General features: G+C 36.2%; 1 protein-coding gene and 1 long non-coding RNA gene across 2 annotated transcripts in view; one reads left to right on the top strand and one right to left on the bottom strand.

Annotated features, from left to right (window-relative positions):
- The window catches only part of LOC138842342 (uncharacterized), a 125804-nt gene that overhangs the window by 43965 nt on the left and 55250 nt on the right, over nt 1-26589 (top strand). The window lies entirely within an intron of this gene.
- SYT14 (synaptotagmin 14) overlaps nt 19784-26589 on the bottom strand; it is a 229924-nt gene continuing 223118 nt past the window's right edge. Inside the window, exons 7-9 of the mRNA XM_060294280.1 lie at nt 25377-25566; nt 22786-22842; nt 19784-21534 (exon numbers count right to left, since the gene is read on the bottom strand). Of these exons, the coding sequence (XP_060150263.1) occupies nt 21221-21534; nt 22786-22842; nt 25377-25566 (561 nt within the window). The 3' untranslated portion in view covers nt 19784-21220. The remainder of the gene's footprint in view (nt 21535-22785; nt 22843-25376; nt 25567-26589) is intronic.

The raw sequence follows: 26589 nt of genomic DNA, 5'->3' as shown, positions 1-26589 counted from the left end.
AACGCTGTGCTGAGTAAGTGTATGGTCAGGCCACTCAAGACGGCTGTTCTCTTGTTCTCTGTACCTCCCCTGCCCGACCAGTGCCTTTCTCACCTGTACCGTACTCACACGACTCACATGACTGACCTTCCTACATACCTGCCCCTGCCCCAGCTAGTGACTGTTCTTATCAAAGGGGTGGTGAGGGCCGTGCCCCTCTACTGGTTTCCTTAGTAACTAATGAGCCCACCTCATGCCAATGTCAATTCCCTTATAATCTCCCCCCACCACTCATCTTCCCCCCACCCACTTCGCCCCCTCCCCGCCTCCTGGGAGGAAAGACTGCCACCACGCCCTCCTGCCTGTCCTCAGAAGTGTAAGCTCCCCCATCCATTAAACCACTAATATCTCTGTTGCTGACTCTGGGCTCTTTCTTTGGTCTCAAAGCAGGGCAAGCACAGGCCTTATAGGCCTGTGGGGTGTAGCCCAACAGTAAGTCATATCTCCGAATGAGAAAATAAGCTCAAGTGTTTACAAACCTTTCCAAGGACTTCTGGTTTCAGCTTTAACATATAGAGCTTGGAAATTGTCACATATCCTTAAAATAAGAAAAAGCTGAACAAAGTAAAAATCAACTACATTTCTTGATTTGGAACTTAAATAACATGCTTCTAAATAACACATACGACAAAGGAGACATCTCAAGAGAAAATTTAAAAATATTTAAACTAAATGAAAATAAAAAGTATAATTTATCAAAATTTGTGGGATACAGCAAAAGCATTGCTTAAAGGAAAATTTACAGCTTTAAATGCATATATTAGAAAAGAAGACAGTTCTAAAACCAGTCATCTAAGTGGACCTTAGGAAACTAGAGAAAAAAGACCAATTTAAAATTAAAGCAGGCAGAATAAAAGAAACAATAAAAATTGAGCTGAAACCTAGGAAACTGAAAACAAGAAATCAACAGAGAAAATCAGCAAAACCAGAAGATGGTCCCATAAAATGTGAATGACGTTGATACACTTCTAGGCCAGGCTCGTACAGGAACAACAAAAAAGAAGACACAAATTACTAATACCAGAAATGAAAGAAGGGATATCCCTATAGATCGCATGCACATTAAATGGATAATCATGGAATATTAGTAACAACTCTGTGCCCACAAATGTGATAATTTAGATGAAATGGGCAAATTCCTTGAAAGACACAAAGTACCAAAACACACAAAAAGATGTGTGTTTCTGTGATGATCTGAATAGGGCTTAATCTGTTAAAAAATCAAAGCAGTAACTTATAACCTTCAAAAAAGAAAGCACCAGGCGCAGATGGTTTCACAGATGAACTTTAACAAACATTTATGAACCTGACATTACCCCAATACAAAAACTAGATAAGGACATTACAAAGAAGGAATCTACAGACCAATATTTGTTATAACATAGATGCAAAAATGCTCAACAAAATCTTAGCAAATTGAATACAACAATATATAACAAGAATTATACACCATGCCCAAGTGATATTTGTTCCAGAAATGCAAGGCTGGATCAACATTAGAAAATTAACCAATGTAATCTACTACTTAAACAGGCTAAGAATCATGTGATCAGTATCAATTAATGCAGAAAAAGCATTCGACAAAATTCAAACCTATTCATGATAAAAACTCTCAGCATACTAGGGGCGAAGGAGAACTTCCTCAAACTGATAAAGAATATCTACAAAAACCCTACAGCCTAACATCCTTAATGATGAGAGACCAATGCCTCCCTAAGATTGAGCTCAAGGCAATGGTGTCCTCTGTCACCACTCCTACTCAACATTTTACTGGAAGTCCCAGACAATATGTAAAGAAAAAGAAATAATATATACACATTGGGAAGAAAGAAAGAAAACTGCCTTTGTTTGCAGATGACATGATTGTCTATGTAGAAAATCCCAAAGAATTAACAACAACAAAAACTCTTGAAACTACTAAGTGAGTATAGAAAGGTCACAGGGCACAAGATTAATATACAAGTCAATTGCTTTCCAACATATGAATAATGAACAACTGGAATTTGAAATTAAAAAGACAATGCCGTTTATAATAGCACTAAAAAGAAAAGAAGTATTAGGGACTTCCCTGGCAGTTCAGAGGTTAAGAAGTCATGCTTCCAGTGCAGGGGGCAGTGGTTTGATCCCTGGTCGGGGAATTAAGATCCTGCATGTCGCATGGTGTGGCAAAAAAAAAAAAAAAAAAAAAAATTAGGTATAAACCTACCAAAGTATGTACAGGAGCTGTATATGGAAAATTATAAAGTTCTGATGAAAGAAATCATCTAAAGATCTAAATAAATGAAGAAATATTTTGTCTTCCTGAATTAAAAGATTCAATGTTATGAAGATGCCAATTTTTCCCAAGTTGATCTTAGGATTCAACCCAATTCCAATCAAAATTGCAATGAACTATTTTGTAGATATCGACAAACTAACATTAAAGTTTATATTGAAAGGCAAAATACCTAGAATAACCAACACAGTACTAAAGAAGAACAAAGATAAGAGTACTCACAATAGCCAATTATCAAGACTTATTACAAGTCTACACTAATCAAGACAGCATGGTATTTGTGAAAGAATGGACACACAGATCAATGGAAAAGAACAGAGCCCAGAAATAAGCCCATACTAATACAGTCAACTCATCTTTGACAAAGGAGCAAAGGCAATTCAATGGAGAAAGGATAGACTTTTCCACAAATGGTGGTAGAATAATTGTACACCCAAATGCAAAAGCAAACAAAAAACACATATCATATACCTTTCAAATTGTTTTTACTCAAAATGCATCATAGATACAAATGTAAAATGCAAAACTATAAAACTTCTAGAAGAAAATAAAGGAGAAAATCAAGGTAACCATGGATTTGGCAAAAAGTTTTTAGATACAAAACTGAAAGCATAATCCGTGAAGAAAATAATAGATAAGTTTAACTTTTTAAAATTAAATACTTCTGCTCTGTGAAAGACAATGTGAAGAGAATGAAAAGGCATGCCACAGACTGGCAGAAAAAATTTGCAAAACTTATTATCTGATAAAGGATTTGTATGCAAAATATACACAGAACCCTTAAAATTCAGCATTAAGAAAACAAACTAACCAGTTTAAAAATGGGCAAAGATCTGAACAGATACTTCATCAAAGAAAATGTACAGATGGAAACCATATACCCCATCTGTAGGGAATTGCAAATTAAAACAACAGTGAGATACCACTCCATACCTATCACAATGACTAAAATCCAAAAAGCTACCAATTGCTTGCAATGGTGTGGAGCAACAGGAACTCTCATTCATTGCTGGTGGGAATACAAAATGCTACAGACACTTTGGAAGACAGTTTGGCGGTTTCTTACAAAGCCAAACATAGTGTTAACATACAGTCCAGCAATTGTATGCTTAGATATTTATGCAATTTTAGTTTGAAAATTTATGTCCACACAAAAACCTGCACATAAACGTTTGTAGCAGGCTTATTTAAAGTTGATAAAAACTGGAAGAAACCAAGACGTGTTTCAAAAGGTGAATATATAAACAATAGTATATCCATACAATGAAATAATAGCCAATGATAAAAAAAATACGAGCTATCGGGCTTCCCTGGTGGCGCAGCCGTTGAGAGTCCGCCTGCTGATGCAGGGGACACGGGTTCGTGCCCCGGTCCGGGAAGATCCCACATGCCGCGGAGAGGCTGGGCCCGTGAGCCATGGCCACTGAGCCTGCGCGTCCGGAGCCTGTGCTCCGCAACGGGAGAGACCACAACAGTGAGAGGCCCGCGTACCGCAAAACAAACAAACAAACAAAAAAAACGAGCTATCAAGTCATGACAAGACATGGATGGTTTTTTAACGCATATTGCTAAGTGAAAGAAGCCAGTTTGAAGAGGATATATACAATATTATTTCAATTATATGACACTCTAAAAAGAGGCCCCCCTCCAAAATGATTGTAAAAGGATCAGTAATTGCTTGAGCTTGAAGGAGAGGGTTGAATAAACACAGAATTTGTGTTCATTTAGGGTGGTGAAACTATTCTCTATGGTACCATAATGGTGGATACATGACACTGCATTTATTAAAACCTATAGAAGTTTAAAATACAAAGAATGAACCTTAATGTATGAAAATATTTAAAAATTATTTAGGAAGTCAAGGAACCCCAGGATGGAATGCAGGACGTAATAAAATGATCCAACTGTATTATGAATATATAAGACAACCTCACTGAAGGGAGTAGGGAAAGGTGCTCACCTTAGCAGCTTTGAAAATGGGAGGAATTTGTAAGAAAGAATAAAGGCAAAAGAAACTGTACTATTCCCTAGTTGATACAGTTGTTACTCATGGGGTATGGTTTAACGCTGTACACGTATACTGGAATAGAAAAGATCCCGCAAAGGGGTGGCGAATGCTCACTGCTGGAGTGGGATTTTACAGACAAGCAAGGAGAGGAGGCTAGAATGATCCATGTGGTGATGGGTTAGAGTTGAAGACAGTATGAACTCAAGTTTAGCTTAATATAGATACAGATTGTTAAATACACACATTTGTAGATATATGTATACACAGGTTAGTATACACATTATATATTTCCTGCCAGCTGAGAGGGCTTGGAACCAATGATACCCCAGGAGCAACAAGCATACCTAGTGCTCAGATATTGGTTTCTGATACCTTTCCCTAATAACAGGAACAGAGACTTCTTGGAGAAATGGCTGATTCTAGGACTGGGGCCAGAAATGTACAAGATGAGCTGAGCTTGAAGCATCTCTACAGTGCCAGAAAGTAAGGAAGTACTAGAAAGAAAGAGAGGACAAGAGGATGAAAGAAAGAACGAAAGGAAAGAAGGAAGGAAGGAAGGAAGGGAAGGGAAGCAAATAATGCACCTACAATGAAGGAGGTATGTCAAAAGGACACCGGAGCCAAATGAAAGAGTTCCCAATTGCCAAAGCTAGAACATTTTGAACAACACAATAAATAGAGTAGTATATACCCAGAGTATATCTATGAGTCTATACTGATATTAAATGATTGAATAAATGGGAGAAGAGACAAATCTCCTGTGCAGAATTCCAACTAATTTAGGTAGACACTCTGCCTTCAGGAAGGTGGAGCACAACTCCTTAAGTGTTGGTGCATAGTGACTTCCTTCCGAAGAGTACAGTATACAAAGGGAAAAAAGAATAACTTTACGTTGGAGAATTACATTGGAGAAATCTGACCAACACTACCTTGGCCAGGTGATCAAAAGTCAGCATCAACAGTGATAACGCGTGTGGATAGTATGCACCCTTGATAAGATGCCCTGAAAATGGCACTTTTCCTCTGTGGTCTTCCTCCCGAAAACCCATACTCTCAGTTTACTCGCGAGAAAAACATTCGACAATGCCGGGACTGAGGGACATTCTACACAATACCTCACCAGTACTACCTGAAACTGTCAAGGTCGTCAAAAACAAGGGAAGTCTGAGAAACTGACAGGATGACTAAATGTAGTGTGGTATCCTGGATCAGGAAAGGACATTAAGTGGAAACTAAGGAAATCTGATTAAATGATGAACTCCAGTTAACTGTAATGTATCAATATGGGTTCATTAATTGTAACAAAGGTGCCACACTGATGTAAGATGTTAGTAATAGGGGAAACAGGGTGCAGGGTATGTGGGAACTCTGTATTATCGTGTTATTCTTTTTCTGTAAATCTAAAACTGTTTTTTTTTTTTGGTTGTCTCTTTAATTTTTCTTTTTTAAATTTAATTTTTATTTTATATTGGATTATAGTTGATTTACAGTGTTGTGTTAGTTCCAGGTATGCAGCTAAGTGATTCAATTATACATATAGCCATTCTGTTTTCAGATTCTTTTCCCATATAGGTTATTACAGAATATTGAGTAGAGTTCCCTGTGCTATACAGTTGGTCCTTGTTGATTATCTATTTTGTATATAGTGGTGTGTATATGTTAACCCCAAATTCCTTATTTATCCTCCCCATAAAACTGTCTTAAAATAAAGTGTATTTAAAATATTAATAAGCTTAGTATTAGCTTAATATTGTTTTCCCATTAACAATTATAACTATGTCAGAAATGGAATTTTTATCAACTAATGAACCAGAGATCACAGATGGCATGGGGCTTCATAAATCAAATTTCATGGTTAGACAAGAAATTTTTTCATTTCAGGTACTAGGAAATATTTCTAAAATGTATTTGTATTTTTTTTTTTTTTTTTTTTTTGCGGTACGCAGGCCTCTCACTGTTGTGGCCTCTCCCGTTGCGGAGCACAGGCTCTGGACACGCAGGCTCAGCAGCCATGGCTCACGGGCCCAGCTGCTCTGTGGCATGTGGGATCTTCCCGGACCGGGGCACAAACCCGTGTCCCCTGCATCGGCAGGCGGACTCTCAACCACTGCACCACCAGGGAAGCCCTGTATATTTTTCTAGCTTTGGTAAATTTCACACATTAAATAGCACCTTTCTGGATAATTCTATTCAACTGAAATAATTACCAAAAAAAAAAAGAGACAAAAAACAAAAAAAGAAAACACCAAAGAATCCTCCCACCCATACCTCTCAAGATTTCAAACCTCAGTCAGAGGTTCATTAATATCAGTTATGCCCTAGACACTGTTCTAGGCACCGGGAATACAGTTGTGAACCAAATGAATAGTTTCTGTCACCACAGGACTCACATTCTAGTGAGAGGGTGTGTCGGCTCTTGACTCCTGTGACTTAATCACTTTACAGCTTTGCACGAGACCCAAGACACATTTTAATCTGTATCTTTTTCCTAAATTTCAGTCCTTCATTTCCAATTCATGGACATTTCCCACAGAATGTCATTTGAAAGTCAACATAGCTGAAACCAACCCTTATAAACCCAGCTTCTTTTCTGGACTCCTTTATTTGGTGGTTCCATTCCTCACTCACCTGCTCCTCAAAAATCACTCTATTTAATTCCATCCTCTCTCAAGCACTACCCCCATCACCACTTTCAATTAGTCATCAAGTCCCAGAGACTTTTCCTTAAACAACAGTGTCTTACCAATTTTATTATTATTATTTTTTTGGCCACGCCCTGTGGCTTACAGGACCTTAGTTCCCCGACCGGGGATTGAACCCAGGCCCTAGGAAATGAAAGCACCGAGTCCTAACCACTGGACTGCCAGGGAATTCCCTCACCAATCTCATGTTTAAAAAAATATTTATTTATTTGGCTGCGCCGGGTCCTAGTTGCGGCACGCGGGATCCTTAGCGGCTGCCTGGGGTTTTTAGTTGCGGCATGCCAGGTCTTAGTTGAGGCATGTGGACTCTTAGTTGAGACATGCGAACTCTTAGTTGCGGGCACGCACGTGGGATCTAGTTCCCTGACCAGGGATCAAACCTGGGTCCCCTGCATTGGGAGCTCCGAGTCTTAACCACTGGACCACCAGGGAAGTCCCACCAACCTCACTGAAAAAAAAAACATTTTTTTTCAACTTCATTTTTAAAAAACATTCTCCATCCTCCTAAGCTAAACTGCTGGTATCACCTCATGTCTAGTTATTTAACATTTGTAAAACATCTGGATTCTAAGAATAGCTTCCTAACTGACCCCCTATTCGACGACAGTTCTTAAAACTCACTCATCTACTCTAAACCTTATCTCAAGTCCAATAGTCTCTGAACTGGATTCAAGGTGTTTTTTTTGTTTGTTTGGTTGTTTTTAACAATCTGGCTCTCATCTCGTCCGTCATAATGTTTTCTGGTGTCCTTGCCTTAACTCTGCTGAGTTATCTGTTCCAGCTCGATTTCCTCCTCTCCCTTACCCTGTGGTCCTCCAATGTTCTTACTGCCTCAGTTCTGTCTCTAGGTTTGATGCCTAGGTTTTAGGCTTTCCACCCATCACCTCATCTCATCTCTTGGGTCATAGTTTAAACCCGCTTCTCTGGTCAAGCTGGAGAGGCAAGTAATTTGAATCACTCCAGTAGCCTTAAAACCTGTTCCTCAAAATAATCTCTTCAGGTAGTGCTGGCAGTCAGTGCTCCTGAGACCTACCTCATTCCTTGGCTTTGGCCCCTGAACAATCTGTCAGATACTGTCCTTCCTCACATCGTATGGAAGTTTTGTCTTTTTGGCAATGGTGACATCCAGACTTCTCTCAGTTGCTAGCTTGGAACCCATGAGCTTACCTATTAGTGTAAGGTAGGTGCTGCAGGAACAAAATAGGCCTGAAACGTAATTGATATAACAGCTCACAAACACAGATGTTTATTTCTTGCTCATGTAACACGGGAAGATGGCTGGTAGGAAGACGATCTCCAAGCAGTGGTTCAGGAACCTAGGCTCCTTTCGTCCTGCGCTCCACCATCCCCTTGGGCACTCGTAATCAGCTAATGGATGGGGAAAGAGATGATGAAGGAGGCATTCAGCCTAGAAATGACATGTACACTTCCCCTCAAATTCCAGGTGGCTAGAACTCAGTCACATAGCCACAAACATTTGCAAGAGAGGCTGAAAATGTAGTCTAGTGTGTGTTGAGGAAGAGGAGAACAAAGAGTTTTTTTAAATAGCTTACATTCTCCCTAAGGGAGACAACCTCAAGTTCCACCCAGTTACTGCCGTCCTTTCAAAGTCCCATATCTCTGGTGATGCGCTCTCCTTCCCATCAAATCCAGGGATCTGGGAATTTAAAGACAAGTTACCCACCCCCAACTTCTACCAAATATACAATGTGGAGCTGGAAGTGGATAACTGCAATTAAAATTCTCATTTGAAAAGGGGAACAATGAGAAACATACAGCAGTCATTGATTCATAGCAGTGAAAACACCTACTTCCCTCCTGGTAGAGGAGTTGTGATTTGCTCTGGGCTTCTTCTCTAAGAGAAACTCCCTCATCCATCATTCTCAGTGGTTCCCTGCTTTGACTTCTGGGAAGGTTTTCCTTTTCCCTCTCATGCTATGGTTTCGTTGGAAGTAGGCATTGAGAATTATTTCCTTCTTGGGGGTTATACAACTTTCATAGATTGCTTCATGAGCATGTAAGTTTACCTTTTCTTTGAAATGAGGCATCGCTTTGAAAATTTTGAACTTTGCCACATGGTTGAGTCCTTTTGTTTTCTTGTGCAGATTTAATGGGTCTTTTTAACTCAAGACCCGTTTTAGTCTAATCTTAACATTTGGGGTTCAGAAGCAGCAGACTTTTCAAACCCCTAAGGGACTTTATCTCCGGGCCCTCTCCATGCCCTTCAGTCTCTGCTGGAAGACCATTTATTTATAGCCTGAGTTGACTGCTTTCTTGTAATATCTTTTAACAACAACAAAAAAATCTCAAACACACTGTTACTCTGTCTCTTCTGTCCAATTCCCCTAAACTACAGGTTCAGCAGTCACACAGACCCCCTTCCAAGTAAAACTCATATTGCCGCTGCATAATGAATTACAGTTTTTCAGCCTGCTGTATCTATTTCCTCTCTGCTGGCTGCTTGGCTGCTAAACCAATGTACCATATTGAAGGTTTTCATCCTCACACAACACCCACTGTAAGGTCCCAATATTTGTTTTAGTTTCAATTGTTTGCAGTAACAAATGAGTTTAAAATGTGTATGGCTCAAATACAATAGAAGTCTTTCTTCTCATTTATGTTAATGTTCCAAGGCAAATATATCTGGTTGCCTCTTTTCTGTGATGTGACTCAGTGACCCAGGATCTTTCCAACTCATGGTTCTGCCATTCCCTCGGCTTTCATTTTCCTCCGCTTCCAGCCAGTGGAAAGGGAAAGAAGGCATGGAGAGCACAAAATTGTTTCTTAAAAAGCCTCCTCGAAATTGGTGCACATCACCTTCTGCTCATATTCCATTGGTTGAGCTCAGTCACACGGCCATACCTAACTTCAAGGGAGGCCAAGAAAAAGTAAGCTAGCCATATGACCAAGAAGAAGAGAAAACATGAATTTCGGTAGAGTGGGTATATTAAAAGTATTAAAAGTACTGTTTGGAAAGTTTCCCCTTAGATATATTTCCTTACGTCAACCGAGAATATGCTCTCATTTTTTTCCTTTTACTCATTGAGTTTGTGAGATCCTTCTAAAATTTGTTCCCATTTATTTGGCATTTACTTAGGTAGAAGCCTTTAGTGTATTATACTATTACTATTTTTTCTAATATATGCATTCATTTCTTTTTATTGGAGTAAAATTGCTTTACAATGTTGTGCTAGTTTCTGCTGTACGATGAAGTTAATCAGCTGTATGTCTGCATACATCCCCTCCCTTTGGGCCCCCCACTGCCCTCCTCCCCCCATATCTAGGTCGTCACAGAGCACCTAGCTGAGCTCCCTGTGCTATACAGCAGGTTCCCACTTGCTATCTATTTTACACATGGTGTGTTTATGTCAAACCTAATCTCCCTGTTCGTCCCACCCTCCCCTTCCCGCCATGTCCACATGTCCGTTCTCCACCTCTACGTCTCTATTCCTGCCCTACAAATAGGTATATTTCATTATAAAGTACTATTCAAACAAAATACTTCACATATTTTACTGAGACCTTTTATTTTTGAATTGGAAATGACTATTTTCAAATGGGAAACATCGTGGAATATTTTGATAACCTATGGAAAGAAAAAAATTGACTTAAATATTACTTTGTATATTGAAGATCAAAGGAGTTATAGTCAATTTACAATTAAAACTTAATCTTAAGTATGTAACATGGTATGATGAATAGCTAAATCTCTCTGTAACAATAAAAAATGATAGTTTATCGATTTGCTTGTTGTAATGCCGATGTGCCTATTTTCTGCTGGAATTTCATTTTATATCAATTGTAATTCTGTGACAGACAAGCCATGACCCAGACGAATATGACTTTTTTTGCGGTAAACTCATAAGCAAGTCTATTATTTTTCCTTCTTCAACCTTCAATGTCTTAATAATGGAAGCCCAACATGGGGGAAGGGGGGAATGCAGCAGCACGTACTGGGAAGGGATACAAATTCTGTAAACTTAGTTGGAGATCATGAGTCCATTTATTTTAAGCAGAAGTGTTTCATGTTTTCCTTGTGTTTAAGTAACGATGACTCTTTTAAAAAGAAAAACCCTAAACCAGACCAATTGGGCACTGGTGTTCTACTCTTTAAAAAATTAACTTAAAAGGCTTCTGGTTAAGTTATGGAACTAAGGATTCAAAGACACTCAGAGGTTAATGTAGCAACTTTAATTTCTGTCAGTTTTAGAGCACTAAAAGTTTAAACTCTTTTGAATATGGAAAATAGTACTTGTTAAGTCTGTTCTTATAAGTCTTTGTTGCTGGAAATAAAATGGACAAGGGAATGAAATATGAAAAACATCTAAATTCAAGGTCTTTGGGAAACATACAATAACTACCTAATTAAAAAAGAATTAAAAATCAACAAACTATTCTTGCCAAATAGAAAATGATTTTGTTAAACAGAATGAGAATACTCATATGAATTATGACAAGTTCACATTAAATGAAAGAGGAGGCTAGATAACAGTGTATATGTATGCATACTGCAGCTAAAGATACTATGATCACTTTAAAGCTACTTAGTTTTATTCCTGATTTGAAAACTTTAAAGGAGTTTATTTTAAAATGTTTAAATTTGTTTGTAGTCTATTTTCTTTGCATGTCAGATTTGACTTAGAATTAAAGAAAATAATATGACCCAAACATTTTGATAGCAATATTTTATAGCACATTTAAATAAGATTCCTTTCAAACTCAAGATCTGAATAACATCTACATATATCCACTTGATATCTGCTTATGGAACTGACATTATTTTATTTTGTGTAACAGTCACAGTAACACTTATTTGTCGATAAGAATTCAGGCTGATTTTTGTGTATCATCATCAGAGAAGTCAGATGCTTACTAATTCCAAACGAGCACTAAAATGTAAAGAGATTTCTTACAGAAAGGTGAAGAAAAGTAACTTGTAACCCACACAAAAATTTATTCTCTGGAAAATTAAACTGCCATTAAAATCTCCTTGGATTAATAATTTTAACAGTTTTTACATTGTTTACACAGAGGTCAGCAATTTCTTTAAGTAATACAATTATACAAAAGGAAAAAGGCACCGAGACAATCGGTGTATAGATAGTAGAAAAGTTGACATGAGAAAAAAATGCAACATACAGCACATTTTCAATTACATGAAAATGGTTAGATATATGCTCATTCTATAAAATGGGTTGTTTCACACACACATCTGTTTATATTTTTAATCAAAAATGCAAATTAATATGTGACAATAATACAACACTGTTGATAACCACACAGACGCTATATTAGTAAGATCCATTAATGGTATAGAATCACTAGAAAATATTTGGAGACAATTTAAGACCAAAGGAAATGTTAATCAGCAGTGCATTTCTTCAGGTTGTTTAATAGAGTATTTTGCTCATAGAGCATTTAAACTTCATCACGCTGTTATATACATTATTAGAAAAATAAGTAAGAAAGCTCTGTAGAAACTATACTATTAAGCTTCTTGCCTCAAAAAGAAAGAAAGAAAGAAAGAAAGAGGAAAGGAAGAAGGAAAGAAAATAAGGGAATACTGAATAAAAGATTCCACTAATTGAGTTTTCCATAAAAATTACATTATTTTGACAAATAAAACACAATGTAAGAGTACTGAGCAGTGATGACCATCATGAGTTTTAGAAAAAGAACAGATGCCAACATTTATCAAGACCCTTAAAGCCCATATAATAACTGTTTCTCATCAAGACTAATTGAACTGAAAAGTAATATTGATACATTTTCTTATTTCAAAATTCTAGTAAAAATCCAGCCAAAGTTTGGCTATCCCCTCTGTGACAGCTTTAAAGATTCCTCAAAATTGTTGCCACTATATTATTTTCACCACAAAAAGAAAACTCATCTCAATAAAATTATGTAGAAACATTATAAATTAACTTTGTAATGCAAGCTACTACTGGAAATTTTCTCTGAGTAAATTTAAAGTAATATTTATAATTGCAAAATACTGTTGGAAATGTCACCATTATTTCCTAGCTGTGTTTCAAATGACTGTTAAAATATACGTAAATACTAAGAGAGCCAATTTATATGTAAAAGCTACCCTGGTCTCCCCTCACAAAACAAATGCGACATAATTATAGAATGTTGTAAATATTCTCAATATTTATGCAAACAGAATGCCCCAACAAGAACAAGCACCCTCCCTGCCCAAAGCCTTCCAATGACACTATCTACTTCAGTTTTCCTTTTTAATTATGAAAGTGCCCAGTTAAGTCAACATGAACAATTTTAAAACCAGGAATTTAGAAAAGGCTTTCTCACAAAATTTAAAATAAAAAGAATGTTCAAGCTAGAGGAGGAAGAGAGAAGACCAAAAGGAGAGAATTTACGATATAACGATCTAAAATCTCATTTCCAAGAAGTTGGCTTCCACTCCATTACGACTGAAATCATACTGAGGTATTAACGGGGTCATCTTATACCAGAGTGCTAAGATATTGATCCTTTACACTTTAGGGGTCTTTTCTTCTACTGGTGCTTATGTATTACTTTCATCAACATTAATGGGGGTTATGAACAGGAATCACTGGTAAGGACCAATGCTGAGGATAAAAGGTTTGGTTGTTACCAAAAATAATACCATCTGGAGGAGGTGAGCACACTCAGAAATTGACAAATGAAGTGCTGGCAAGAGGTTCACAGCCTTCAACCAGATGTAAAAGCCAAGAGAGACAATAAATCTCAGAGATAAGGGAAAAATCCCTATTTTCTCATTGAATACAATAGCCATATTTAATATTAACCGCTTAGATTTATGGAAATAAGCATTCAAGCAATACCTGAATATATAAACAAATTTCAGATAATTATTTTTTCAGTGTATAATAGAGTATTATATTTCATCTGTTGGGTATTCATTTTAATCACAAAAAGTGTCAGGTGAGAGATCACATGTTAAAGGAAGAAACAGAAAGGTGTTAGGTTTTTTCTTTTAAAAATAGTCTTGAATATTTAAAAGACAAACTCAAATATCAAACAGTCATCAGAATAATAAAAAAAGAGTGAAAAAGGACCCTGAAATAATAGGACAATTTGAGATGCAGACTGTCAAAATGACATTGAAATAACGTCAAACATCTTGCAAAACTACTGCCACATCAGTGACTTTGTTCTCATAATTAATTATTTAGAAATTTTTATGTACTAATTTTATGTACAATAAAATTATGCCATATTTTTGTTAGATTAATAATCAAATTTCCTTCTCTGCTCCCAACCCATACAGCATGATATTAGGGAACTTCACACTATTCAAGATTAGGTGCACAGCAACAACAGCAACCATCACAAGAGATACAAGAAACTTAATGACTAAAGAGGGTCATGCTTTGCTCTCTCTCTAGTCTCTGAGAAAACCTATCCAGTCCTCTCTACTATCCAGCACATGTGATTAAAATGAAAAAAGTCAGGGTATCACTTTTTGTTAGGAATTATGCAGCTGTGATGAACTCAGAATTCCAGTGTGAATGTACATGAATAGGACTGGGGAAAAAAGTGTGGGAGGAAGAAAGAAGGAACATTTTAAGCAAGATACATACTTGTCTATTAGGAGGAAAATAAAGCAAGATTCTTACATTCATTTTTGATAATGGACTAATAATTCAAGTTTATCAAACTCTTTCACGTTAAGATTATGTTAACCAGATTTCAAGCTATAATCGGACCAAACACAATGATACAGCAGCAGTCACAAAACAGCCTAATTCCATACCATATTATTTCAAAATTCAAATAACCTCATTTTTCAGTGGGTTAATCACAGATATTTGTTGGGAAAAATACTTGCAAAATGTAAAATACATTCATGCAAAATATTACACCAGAGGAGGAGGTATGCCTACATTATAAATGAAGGGAAATAGGAACTCAGATGAACCTATATACGGCATTTATTTTTAGAGAAAAAGGAGGACTTGAGGCTGCTGTATTAACTTGTTACTTGAAATAAAAGACCCTAAGAAAGAGCCAAGCAATCAAGGAAATAGAGATCAGAGCAGAAGTGATAGAAACATTGCTATTTCTAGTGAAGAATCCAGGAATGAGTACAGGAATGAGGTTCGTCTGCTGAGTGTAATGACAATGAAGCCATGCAGGATGATGACAGAAGACAAGAAAGCTTACTATACACAAGAATGAAAAACGCCACCACTTATGGCTGCCACTATACATACTTAAAGGTCAGCCTTATTTCATTTAGAATATTGACAGATGTACTAGGTAAACACCTTCCTCAGACTCTCTCTTTGCCTTGTGTCTATCATTGTAAAGACAGTTTGGAAGGAAATATTTGAAAATAATCCAAAGTAATTTTCAGGAATCATAAAACTAACATAATAGAATTTATTATACCATGAAACACTTTGAAAAAGTTATCTTGAATGTGAATGCACAGGAGCTCATAATTAAGTATCACTTTTAATTTCTCATTAAATATCTTTCTCTTTAAGGCAGCGCACATACACACACACACACACACACACACACACACACACACACATCAACAGCACTAATCCTAGTCTTAATCTTGCTCTTCTTTATCACTATCACACTTCAAGAACTAATCTATGGTTAGACAGCTGCCAATAATTCTATATAATGAGCTCAATATTCTGTACCAGTGCCTCACAGACGGAATTTCCTGGGGAGCTTAATAAAATGTAGATTCTTGGGCTCCACTCCAGACCAAATGAAATAGAATCTCTGGAGGTGGGGCTTTGGAATACAAATTAAGCTCTCAAAATAATTCTTAAACACACTATAATTTGGGAACCACTGTTTTAAATTTTGCCCTTGGAGAGAATAAGTTCCTTGATGGGAGTCTAATCTGTATTTATTCTCTAAGACCCAACCCAGGGGTTATTTTCTCCAGGAAGATTTTTCTGAACTCCACATTGTACTCCTGTGCTAAAGTTACATCATTCTGTGGCTATCCCCACCTTAGCATGCAAGCTCCATTAGGGCAAAGACTTTGTCTACCCAATTTGTTATCTCTGCATTTGTAGCACTTAGAAAAATACATGGTACATAGTAGGTACTAATGAAGACATAAATAAATCCATGCATAAGATTCATAAATATTGAGCCATATAACAGTATTATTGATTTCCTCCGTAGGGAATTTAGTTTAGTCAATATTTATAGTGTGCCTACTATGAACAACGGGCACATAAAGATAACAAGATAAAGCATTAAGTACTACCGAGGGGAGAGACATATGTAATAAAATTAGCTGTAATCCAGTTAAACCTTAAGAAAGGGTAGAGAAGCAATTTAAATTGCAATCAGAGTGCAGAGGAAGACAAGTCTTTCCTTTCACCACTGGTATGGGCAAGATACGTGTTCATGGACACAGGCTATCCACTTCGTAGGGCAGAAAGGGGATCATGTACAATTAAAGTATTTTGGATTCCCAACAGTGGACAAGGAAGAGAACAAATTGATTAATACACTTTCAGAATATAAGTAAGTATAGGGTAAACTGGCAGAGTAAATTAATCCCCAAGTCTTTGAAAATATGTCATCTACAAAGTATGACACAAAAGTACCATCTGTGTCCCCAGAAGACAAAAAACCCCTCTAATCTTCTTTTCTTCTTTGCCTGGTATGTCTCTTTCCCAAGCTCTGTTTTTTCCTTCTCTTTTTCTAGTGCTGCCATCCAATTAAAGTGGGTGGGATTACTGATGAATATAATGTTGTCCTGTTTTTTCTTGCAACTAGTAAAGAGGGATGCAATTGCAATATGTATAATATAGGTTTTAGAGTAATTTATATGTGGGCTCTAATCCCAGTTCTATTACTTACTTACTGGATGACCTTAGGCCAGTCTGTTTAACCTCTATCCTGCAGTTTCTTCATCTATAAAATGTTGATAATATCATTTACCTCATACCACTGTTGTGAGAATCAAAATAATAAATTATTGTGCTAGACCTTACTAAATTATAGCGGTTACCATCATCATTATTAGACATTTTGGTGGATACAGATGATGTTTTAAAGTGAATTTAAGAAAAGTGCTCCATAGTACGTTTAACCTTGTGCTCAATATTGAGTTTGGTTGGTGACGATGATACTGATGGCCACCTCCAGTGTAGGTCATGGGTGAACTGGGGACAGTAAAATGGAAAAAAAAATGAAAACTTCCGAATAATAGCTATCAATGAGAAAAATCTCTATGAGTAGACTATCTAGTTTATGTAGGCAAATGGCAATTTCATGGAAGTGAATTTGTGTTATCGCCATTAACAGCTGGATAGAGACCTTGAAAAATTTGTTGGTGACTGCTGTTGTAGTTTCATCTAAAGTTTACACTTTCAAATAGCCTATCTCTCAGTTCACTTGAAAAACTATGATATCATTTGATCTCTATCTCCATCTTAAAGAACACCCTCAGTTCTATGAACTCTTGCCCCACTGGTTCTACCTTCCTTTTGCAAGCATTGATTATGCTTCTGATTCACTAGATAAGTGAAAATGATGATGGTATGAAGAAAATGATTTAACATATAGCCCTGGGCTTCTGAACTAGACTAGATGAAAGTGCCCTACCAGGCCCTACACTTAAACATGTATGTATTAATAAGGGTAGTTTAGATATTTTCTCACTGGTTTTTCTTTTTTAAAAATTGTGATTCAGTTTATTATTTTTGTCACTAAATACAACATTATTGAGAATTCACTGAATGCACAGTAAGAAAATACGCAAAGAGATTTCACACAAAATGCGAATAGTACAGAAGACATAAGATTACGGAAGAAAACTTCTTAAAGGTAAGAGGATATACTAAACAAATTCTTTTCTGATTTAAAATACACTTTGCGGGCTTCCCTGGTGGCGCAGTGGCTGACAGTCCGCCTGCCGATGCAGGGTGGGCGGGTTCGGGCCCCGGTCTGGGAAGATCCCACATGCCACGGAGCGGCTGGGCCCTTGAGCCATGGCCGCTGAGCCTGCGCGTCCGGAGCCTGTGCTCCGCAACGGGAGAGGCCACAACAGTGAGAGGCCCGTGTACCGCAAAAAATAAATAAATAAAAAATAAAAATAAAATAAAATATACTTTGCTTCCTGGGCAGTAATAAACAACTACATGTTGCAGCTCATTTGGGAGACAAATAAAACTTGTAATTCCATGCTCAGGAGCTCCCATGAATGCCAGTCAGTCGCTGTATTTGGACTATCTCATTTTATTATAAAACTTAGGGGATTTTAAGAGGAAAATAAGAAAGTGGGTTATCTTTCTCAAGTTTCTCAGACAACACCTGCTGCCCACCAGTGGGCCCCTATTTGCTTTAATTGCTAAGATACAATGTTTTGCCTTTAAGCTTTCATGCAAATCCAAGCACACAAAAGAGCAGTAGTACCGTCTCGTAGTTAGATTCAGTAGAGTGAGTGGGTCTCTTAAGCCCTATTTAATCTTTTTCTAAAATAAGAGACAAATTTGGGGGAGTAATTACTCTAAGCTGTGTCAATCCAAAGGATAAAAAGATATATATTTTGCTGTGTGTGGAGGAGAATGGCAGCAAATAGCACCCAAAACCAAATATAATTTCTCGTAAACATACGGAGGAGAAAAATAATCCATAAACTTGATAAATGCTTTTCTATTTAGTTAGCTGAGAAAGCCAGGGCACCTTCACCTATACAAATACATATATATATTTGTATATACACACACACACACATATACATATTGTATATATATGTTGTGTGTATAGGCATGTGTGTGTGTGTATACAGATACACATACATACACTTCATAATCTTTAAGGACTTGGCAGCTGGGGTGGAGGTAGGGTCTTTCTTGAAATATTTAAAAATTGTTGATTAAATTTTAGGCCATACCGGATTTGATATACTCAGACCAGATAAACCCCTAAGGATGTATCCAAGCACACACACACAATTCTGGGCATAGTCTGAAGAAAGACAGATTTAACAAATAACATTTAGTTAGTGTTCTTTTCCTTGCTGTAGGAGAAAGCACCAAGCTGGTCTCATATGTATTTGATTAGGCTTTGTTACAGCTACAGATAAGACTCTTTTTATTATTAGGGCGATCCCAGTTGTTAGCAATGCAGTTAGTTGTTTCAAAGCCAGAAAAGATACTTGCAGCATCAAATGCCTAAAACCAATTTCTCAGTAAAATCTACTGCCCCCCTTCCAATCTCTTTGCATAACTGTTGCTAAAAATACTTTCATGAGATATTCTGTCATTTGATTCATGTTTTAACTTTATAACCTAACTCATTTATAAAACCCTGGAAAATGCTCATTAATGTAATAATAAAAGAATAGATTTTTCCCTTTAATGCAACTCTCTAACACACATTCTTAAACCCCATGTCACCTGATACGGCATTTGTATTTTATCATATAACTCATATGTATGAATGCATAGAGCTGCCATTTTTTAAACTAAAAAATATTAGGAGTTCACTGTCCTTTTGGGTTTCTTTTAAGGCCTTTCAGTACAGCCAAGCTGAAGTAATAATATCTATGCATGGTTTTGTTATTATGGTAATAACAAGTTCTAGCTTATAATAATACATAGTACTTAGTTGGGACTAGGAACAATGATATACCGCTTTTTAGTAATTGGTAAATAGTATGTTTCTAATTTAACTAGAAATTAGAAAGAGAAAAAAAATATTTTTCATATATAAAAAACATATTCTATTTAATAAAGTATATGCATAAAATTATATATTGGATAAGAAGCAAAATTAAAAAGAAAACAGCTTATAATATTCCTGGTAATCAGAGTTCCTAAATATAAAAACAACAAATGCCTTGCCATTTAAAAAAATTAGCACATTATACAACTTTTACATACTTCTGAGGAAATAAAGATCTTGTGACACTGTTTTGAGGAATCTAATCTTCACATTTATAAAAATTGAAGGCCTAATTTTGCAAATACAACTTTCAAGCTGTATGAGCAAATTTAACTTACATGGAAGGCACAGGATGACATCACGCTGAAGAACGTACCTGTAAATCTCAAAAAATCTAGTCACAAGTCACTAGAAACGTCTTAAGGAATCTCAGAACTGTTTTTAACATGATGTTCTGATTCACACTTGGAACTGGAGAGTCTTTAGATCACAAATACAAATTGAAGTAAGAGTGAAGAGAACTGTTTCTTATTTGAATGCTACCTGCTTTATGCAGTGTTGGTTACTAAATACTCAGAGCAGATGATTAAAATTTTCTTTAACTTGAATTGTTTTCAATTTTCAACAGCTTATTCACTATATTTTTTTAGTTTGTAAAAAATGTATTTTCACATTATTACAATTTTTAAGAGTCAACCATTGAAAGAGATTTTAAAGTGAAGTCCTGCTCTATTAGCTTCCTACATTGGAATACAAGAATACAGGAAGTGCTTTCAACAGAAAGTTACATGGTCTACAGTACAACCTGTCTAGAAGACTTGCAAGGGACCAGTACAGTAACTTGGTCTCTTTGGATCAGGCAAAATCAGAGGCAAATGAAGAAGTGAGCTTTTCTTAAAATAACACATAAAAAACATTCCCTTATGAAAATGAATACTTGCTTGCACTTAGACTTAGTGCTATTGAGAAGAACTGAGGCACAACAAAACTAAGTGCACAAAGGGAAAATATCTGAAATAAAATGATTTTCAATGTGATTGAAACCTTTCACCGTTAGATCTGACTGACAACGCTGGAGAATGACTTTCTCATATTAAAGAACATTACGAACACCAGGGATGAGCCAGTCAAAATATGTCCTGTGTATATGTAGGGTGACCTAAAAGGGTGCTGTAACTAAAAATTCTGATTTTCAAAATCATTTATAATTTTGATTTTTCATAAAATTATTGGCTCTTTTGCTAGAGTAAAATTAACTTCAAACCAAAACGACGCTCTTAAAGTTCTGGAGGATTGTCAGTTTAAGAAAGATGAAAGTTTCTCATTTTCTCAAACAAGCTCTACTAGAGACACTTCTTTTCTTCATTTATGTCCGTATTAGATGTTCTTTCCACAGAATTTAAAGCATTTGGGTAGAATGTTAAAGATGATTCTTCAAAGAATAGATCTTCCCATGGTGACTAGGTAAGAAGAGTAATGTTGTACTCAGAAATGATGCTGCCTTGAACTGCAATTGCTCATTAATCCTAGTCATCACGACTCTAGCAACGCGTGCCATCTACATACTTGCTGTCCTTTCGACTCTTTCATTTCAGTCCAGTGATTGAGTTCCTCTTCTCCAGAGCTGTTCAGACCTAAAGAAATCCAGCCTATCATCTCTTTTCTTTTCATGCTGCGTTTGTTATACACAGACAGTATGAGTGTCACATCAGAGAGTTGAAATAGGGCCACTTGAAAAACAAACGTTTCCTTGTATACTGGATTTGGCTGCCCTCTGCGGATGGATGTCTTGCATTTGGACATCTCTTGACCCATGGAATTCAGTAGAGTTAATTTAACATATGTATCTATAGAAAAAAACAACATACCACAGATATTTGAAACAAACTCAAAACATCTTTCTTGTAACACTTGCTGAGAAGATTAAGTGTTTATACTTTATAAGGATATGGTGTATACCATGTTTAGTAGAAATCCAATAATTCCATTTTGATTAAATGATAATAAAATGTGACAAGTACAGAGAATGCTAAGTAGGCATCAAATCTTTTGGGGGTAATAATATCTTAACCTCACTATTTCTACATTAGAGTTAGAATTTAAAGGTATACCTCATAATCCTTCCTCCACCCTCCCACCCCCATCCTTGACCTCCCACTACCCGCCCTTCCCATCCCCACCCCCGTTTAGCTTCACTAAGCAGGACATCATAGCATTAATAAACACTTAGCAAGCTCAATTAGCCACAACACTGTAAAGCATTCCACTGTGCTTTCAGAGTGTAAGAATAAACAAACGAATAGAAATGAAGGCAAATGGTAAGGAGGGAAAGAGAAAGACAAGAATGCAAAGATGACATCAAAACAGCTTAGGATGAAATGTCAAAAAAATCTCTGCATGGATGTGGTTTTTAAATATATTTTTAAAACATTTAAGGGCCAATATGAAGCCAAATGCACTAAGGGCTCAAAGTTTAGCAAATCAAGTAAAACTTTCTCCTGGTTTCATGCAAGAATACATTTAATGTGCTTTTTGGATAGTTAAATACTACAGGATTCCTTTTTGGCACAATTTAATGTGAAATTTTAGGTATGGTATCTTAACTATTTTCATGAATTATAAAAAAAAAAAATTGATGTGATGTTTAGTGTACCAAGTGAAACATAACAGTTCATTACCTGGTTACTTGGGAGATAAACCCTCTTTTCAAACAACTGTGTTTTCAAGTTCTTTAGACTCATGCAAATTATCTTCAGCATGTAGATCCATCATGTGTACTTCGTATCAAAATTTCAATTAATTTTAATGAAAATTGCAATATTTCTCATGAAATATCTATTTCTACTTATGAGTCAAAATATAATGAATGAAAAAATAAACCTTTAATTTAAAAAGTTTTGCTAGTTTTATAGATACTCAATACCATCATCCATAATCAGAGATAAATTCTAAGTTAGTTTTCTTTAAAGTACCACAGATAATAAATGTGCATTTTTTTTGGAAATCAACATGGTGGACAGCTTCACTGCTGGCAAGTTTTAGGGTATTTTGTTTTTGCATGAAAAGACAACATCCAATTAGCCTCTACAGGAACTCACCTCGGATTATATAAACCTGTCCACCTATCAAGTGTTTTAGACAACAGAACAGTCCATCTGACAACAGGGGGTGGAAAGCAGTAAAAGAAATAATGACCAGATGTCAATTGTTGGGTGAAAGAGGGTCAAAGGTTAGAATTAAAGAGGAAACACTGTTCACTGGAGTGGAAGAACACAAAACTTTAGCATTTTAATTCAGGTAGAGGGTTGAAAAAAGGGTATGTTGGGTAAATTTCATGGAATGAGAATTTTTAAGGTCATTGTGTCATCTTAAACAAAAATTACACTGTTTTAAAGGGGGACACCTTTATAAGGACATTTTCTTGGTCTAAAGCACATTGAACATAGAATCATGCAAATTATCGGACCATAAAAGACTGAATAAAAGTCATTAAAGGATCATTATTTTTCTAAATTTTTAAGTTTATCCATGCAATATTTAACACTTCAAACACTTTTTTTTTTACTCCCAATGTAATATAAAATTAAGTTATGCAAAATAAAATAGAACTACCAAAATTTTTGTTCTTGAATGTTACCACTGTTCCTTTGGGATAAAAATTGGATTAGTCAGTCTATAACATAGTTCAAAATTTAGAACCTAGGTATATATGAAGGGTCACAATCTTATATACAATAGACAAACTGATAAAATTGTCATATTTTACTTTATAAATACTCTACTTCATATAATTAGTTTTAATGTTGACTTATATTTACCTACTAGTTACTTCCCAGCTAATACCATGAACTGTCCTACTACTGAAGATCTAATTCTAAAATAATGGAAATTGCTATAACCTATTCTTTAACCTGATAGATCTACTCTATGTTGTGCATGCAAATCTCTCTTAACTTGTTTATTGTCCATCCCTACCTCCACCCACCCCCTGCTTCATTTTAGTTCTGATTAGTGTTTCTCTGTTTCTATCAGAGTGGGTTCAGCAACAAGGACAGAAAGGCAAATCTGTCATTTCATTCTGCTGCTTTCTAGCATTTCAAGTTAAAGATTTGTCAAAAAATTAAACTATTAGCTAAGCAGGAATTGCAAACTGACAGCTTGTGGCTAAATGTAACCCCAAATAATAGACCACGTTCAAAAATTTTGAATCTGAATGTCTTAAGGCAGGGTGTGCACCCCTGCATTTATCACAGGCCTCTCCATGCTCCTTCTCTCTCACCTACAAATTCTGCTCATTTGAGTTACTTCCCAGGCCACTTGAGTTTTCATTCCTAGTGTGGATTAATGACGATAACCAAGTCACACTTCCAAAGCTCTTTACTCTAGTAATTGCTTTTTTCCACCCTCTGAATGTTTCCTTCTGAAAGGAAAAAGGGGACAAATAATAATTCCATCCTTTTTACGTGCCTTTATCTGATTTGAGTATCACAGTTACCCTGTGAGAAACACAACCTTAATTTTACATGTAAGGAAACAGCCTTAGGGAAGTTAGGTCACTCGTCCAAGGGTAGAAATAGAAATCTAACTTTGGCCTTCTGACGTTTAATGAAGGCACAGATACATTGCATGATGTATGTAAGAAGTGAGGTTTCCAGTACTACTGAGGGCACACTAAATATATTTTTATGACTTTTCACTTTGATTGAAAAAATAATTTTTAGGATATTTAGAAGTAAAGTTAATTCAAGGGTGGAAAAAGTTTCCCCTCCAACAGTTATTTGATACTTGGAGTGAAATATTGCTTCAAGCAAGTCTGTAAGAAATTGTTAAACAAATTTAAGGTTGGCATTATTATTCAAGATTTCCTTTCAAATTTTGAGTTTAGGCCGTTATTAACAGCTTTAATTTTAGAGAAATATAAAGAGGCTGCTACTTTCCCAGTTTATTTCTACAGATCACAATAAACAATTTTGGAGGTATACTGCATGACAATTTCTCTGTGCATAACCTATCCCCAGCCTCCTGAGCTGGGAGAGAGATAAGAGAGAGAAGAGTGAGAGGCATATAGACAGGGCAGAGGTATCTACACCATCTAGCCTTCCTTTCCTAGCATCGAGCATAAATATCAAACTATTCCTTATTCTGTTTGTCCTGGTAAAAGCAAAGCACATTCCATTTAAGAAAAGATTCTGCTGGCAGTACTGATTTATAATTTTAAAGGAGGAAAAATGTGAAGAAACAGTTTTTTCTTAAATTGTTAAGGGAGAAAAGAAGGAAAAATATAGAAGTACACACATTAGTTCATAGTACTGCATGCAGACAGGAAACATGACATCGATCTTCAGTTAAAAACAACAGCTATAAGCATTCATCATCATATTTGTGGAGTGTTACTACCTTTAAAAAAAAACCTGTAACTTTTTCTGGCATTAGAAGATAATGGCTATGATGGGGCTAATTCATTCTGCAGACACAGAAAAAGTTAAAGTCTTGCCACCTTACAATTAATATTTTGAATTTCAGATCTTTCTACTTCCCAAATGGCTGGAAATAGAAAACATGAAACAGATTAGCTGATGATTAAACCATCATTGATTGGTTAAGACTAAATGATAGGACTGAAGGCCCTACACTGCGAGTCTCATAAGTACAGAAAACACTAGAATTAAGAAAAATATTTTTCACTCACTGGGTGGTCTGTTTGCTGCCAAGTTTTTGAAGTGGCTGCCTTTTATCACTTCTGCTGATAGTCTCCCAGTTGTGGCATTATAAAGCAGGCCAATGAGGATTTCTGGAACTGAGCCATGTTCAAGAGACTGACAGGAGGATGTACTTTCACTACAGGAGACTTCTGACGCGCTCATTTGGGAGTTACAGCCCTGCAATCAAAAATGAAATCTTTATAGTATTTTGTAAAAAAAGATATATTAATAGATACATTGGTAATGCCCTGCTTATTGGAATTAGGTAGATAAGTCATGAAAAAAGCAAGAGTTGTATGCAAAATTCCCAAAACACTAGATTAGAAATGTTCTTAGCATATTTTAGTTCCTGGATCTCTTTTCATTATACAGCAGTCAAAGGAATGACAGGAGATGAGAAGGTCTGATAAATTCTTGCATGTTTGGATACAAATCAGAGAAGATAAATTTCTTAAACTCATAGGTGTCAATGAACTCTTTCCTGAATGTAAAAAAATTGTTTAAAAGATGTTTTGACCTTAAAAGACCGACACAGATTCAGACTCAATTACATTAAATGTAAATGTCTTAAGTGTCCTTTAAAGACAAAGATTGGCAGGCTTTGATGAAATAAACACAAAATCTGCTACTTATAAGTCAATATGTAAAACACTGATATACAGAAATTGAAAAAAAGAGGGTGGGAAAATATTTACCATGCAAATAATAACCAAAAGAAAAGCGGTGTAACTATATTAGTATCAGTCAAGGTTAGCTTTAAGGCAGTAACTACTACTAGAGATAAAGAGGTACACTCAATAATGATAAAACTGCAAACTTACCAGGAAGATAAAGTAATTCCAAATTTGCATTATTTAATAACATGGGCTCAAAATAAAAGAAGCAAAAATTGCCAGAACTAGAAAGAGAAATAGGCAAATCCACAACCGGTGGGGTTGTCCACATACTCCTTTCAGTAACTGACCAAACAAGCAGGCAAATAGATAGAGTAATGATGTAGAAGATTCGAATACCACAATAAGTAAAACTGACCTAATGGTAATATGCAGAACACTCCATCCTACAACTATAAAGCATACATTTTCTCAAGCATGCAGTGGAGTTTTTACAAAAATATTTATTAAAAAAGCAAACGGGGGCTTCCCTGGTGGCGCAGTGGTTGAGAGTCTGCCTGCCGTTGCAGGGGACACGGGTTCGTGC

This window comes from Globicephala melas, chromosome 1 (genome assembly GCF_963455315.2).
Source record: "Globicephala melas chromosome 1, mGloMel1.2, whole genome shotgun sequence".
Classification (NCBI taxonomy): Eukaryota; Metazoa; Chordata; class Mammalia; order Artiodactyla; family Delphinidae; genus Globicephala; species Globicephala melas.
This window is presented reverse-complemented; position numbering and strand designations above follow the sequence as displayed.